At 45.8% G+C, this 2730-nt stretch overlaps 1 protein-coding gene across 1 annotated transcript in view; it reads left to right on the forward strand.

Moving 5' to 3' along the window:
- CCN2 (cellular communication network factor 2) overlaps nucleotides 1-2405 on the forward strand; it is a 2838-nt gene extending 433 nt beyond the window's left edge. Inside the window, exons 2-4 of the mRNA XM_003204212.4 lie at nucleotides 15-350; nucleotides 558-769; nucleotides 1077-2405. Coding sequence (XP_003204260.2) covers nucleotides 15-350; nucleotides 558-769; nucleotides 1077-1373 — 845 coding nt within the window. The 3' untranslated portion in view covers nucleotides 1374-2405. The remainder of the gene's footprint in view (nucleotides 1-14; nucleotides 351-557; nucleotides 770-1076) is intronic.
- Nucleotides 2406-2730: the final 325 nt, after the last annotated feature.

Here is a 2730-nt window from a genome sequence, read left to right on the forward strand (position 1 = left end):
CACCGGTGAGTGAGGGCCGCTGGGGAAGCAGGCGGCGGGGAGGGGGTCCCGGCGGCCGGGACGATGTGTGACCGCCCGCCTCCTGCCTTCCCTCGCAGCTCGGGACGGAGCGCCCTGCGTCTTCTCCGGCATGGTGTACCGGAGCGGCGAGTCCTTCCAGAGCAGCTGCAAGTACCAGTGCACCTGCCTGGACGGCGCGGTGGGCTGCGTGCCTCTCTGCAGCATGGACGTCCGTCTGCCCAGCCCCGACTGCCCCTACCCGCGGCGAGTGAAGCTCCCCGGCAAGTGCTGCGAGGAGTGGGTCTGCGACGAAGCCAAGGAGCAGACGGCTGTGGGACCCGCGCTGGCCGGTGAGTGGGCATCGCGCTTCGAGTGACAGCCTGAGGGGAAGGGGAATCTGTGTGGGAGCTGATGTGGATCTGCTCTAGCAGCTGGAGCGCAGAAGTGAGTGGGGTCGTTTCTCAGGTGGCTGCCTGAACTTCTCTGGGAGAGGTGGGAACATCCATCAGGGTATGATTTCAGATGGTGGGCTCACCCTGGTTGTCTGTCCCCTGCAGCTTACAGACTGGAAGACACTTACAGCCCAGACCCCACCATGATGCGTGCCAACTGCCTGGTGCAGACTACTGAGTGGAGTGCTTGCTCCAAGACCTGTGGCATGGGCATCTCGACCAGGGTCACCAATGATAATGCTTTCTGCAGACTGGAGAAGCAGAGCAGACTGTGCATGGTCAGACCTTGTGAAGCTGACCTGGAGGAGAACATCAAGGTAAAGAGTCTCATCCTTAATGAATGATCTTCTAGGATGCTTCTGTTTCCTGGCAGAAATTATTACTGAAAAATGTAGAGTTCTGATAGTAAGTTTCAAGTGCTTGAAATTTGAGTTTTGCTCCAGAAGTGAATAATCTACAACTAAATACTTGTAATACTTACTTGCACTACTAATGGTAGTATTTTCAATAGGCAGTTGCTTCATGTAGTGCCATAATGTGCATCTGCCTGCTCTTAACATGCAAGCTTAGTGCTATATCAAAGCATACCTTCTAAACATGTTGTATTCACTTGCATCCTAACAGAAAGGCAAAAAGTGCATTCGCACCCCAAAAATCTCCAAGCCCATCAAGTTTGAGCTGTCTGGCTGCACCAGCGTGAAGACGTACAGAGCTAAGTTCTGTGGTGTCTGCACTGACGGGCGCTGCTGCACACCCCACAGAACAGCCACCCTCCCCGTGGAGTTCAAGTGCCCCGATGGAGAGATCATGAAAAGGAAAATGATGTTCATCAAGACCTGTGCCTGCCACTACAACTGCCCTGGAGACAATGACATCTTTGAGTCTCTGTACTACAGGAAGATGTATGGAGACATGGCATAAAGCCAGGAGGAGCCGCTAACTAGATTCTCAACTTGAACTGATTTGCATCTCATTTTGTAAACATGATTCAATAGCACAAGGTATTTAAATCAGTTTTTTTTTTATTTCAACAAACTACTCCATGTGACTTAAGACAATTTGTCTACTGACCCCAGACAGTGGTTTGAAGAAGGTAAAATGGACTGTGGAACCACAACAAGACACAGCTTCAGAACAATGCTGTTCATGAGGCGGTGTGAAGGGGTTAAGGGAAATGCACGGGAAAAGCAGACTTAAGTGAATGTTCCCTTAATGTGGTACAGTGTTTTTTTTCATCTAGTAGTGCAATCGAGAAGGAGACCATAAGCATGTTTGCTGACACAGGTATAAGTGACAGCAACAGCTGGAATGCAAACCCTCACCCAGAAAAGTGCGAAGCAGGTGTTCTGTTTAGTCAGGACCGTAACGTTTCAGCTCTGACACTCTGATTCACATGGCTTGGTCAGCAAGAATCAGAATCGTGTCTATTTGACTGGACAGCTTGTGGCAGTTAATTTACCTGCAACAAGCTACTTTTTATTAATATTGTAAATACTGTGTATATATATTTGTACAGTTATCTAAATTAATTTAAGTTTTGTGCCTATGTGTAATGCTTTGATATTTCAATGATAGCCTTCTTTTTTGGAACAAGATAGGTAGGATCTGAAGCTCGTCTGACAATGCATTCAAAGTATGAAATGGATACTTTTGTGGAAACTGCTCAGAGTGAAATGATGAGTGGAGTCTGAGATGGAGAGTGTTAGACTTGAGATGCCTGTATCCGTACAAAGCACTCGTCTGTCTGGCAAAATGCATCTACCTCCACTTTATTGATCAAGTGGCTTTAAGAAAAATGACTTTTCTGTAGCTAATCAGTCTTTCCACTTGAGCATTTGTTTCTTTCTTTGACTATGGCTCTTTTGGACAGTTTATTTGTTGAGAAGTATGACCAAAAGTTACATGTTTGCACCTTTTTAGTTGAAAATAAAGTATTTATATTTTTTATATAAATGGCTTGACATCTCATTTATTTTCACTATTGTGTATTTCTCAGTGAGCTTTGTTTTGTACTAAGTAAGAAGAATTAAGTGATTGTTCCCGAGTGTGTTTCTGGAGAAGAAAAACTTACATCACTTATCTTATAGCCTCTTGTTTTGTAGATAATGAGTCAACCGTACTATACTACTCTGAATTTGAACGGAGGACAGGGCCAGGTTAGTTCTGCCAAGCCAAGTATCACATTAGAATGAGCAACAGGTTCCTTAAGCATCATGTAGTTTTTAAACTCATGCTTTTAAAATGAGCCAGCTAATTACTGTAGTATACAATCCCACTA

This window comes from Meleagris gallopavo, chromosome 2, assembly GCF_000146605.3.
Source record: "Meleagris gallopavo isolate NT-WF06-2002-E0010 breed Aviagen turkey brand Nicholas breeding stock chromosome 2, Turkey_5.1, whole genome shotgun sequence".
In the NCBI taxonomy this organism is placed as follows: domain Eukaryota; kingdom Metazoa; phylum Chordata; class Aves; order Galliformes; family Phasianidae; genus Meleagris; species Meleagris gallopavo.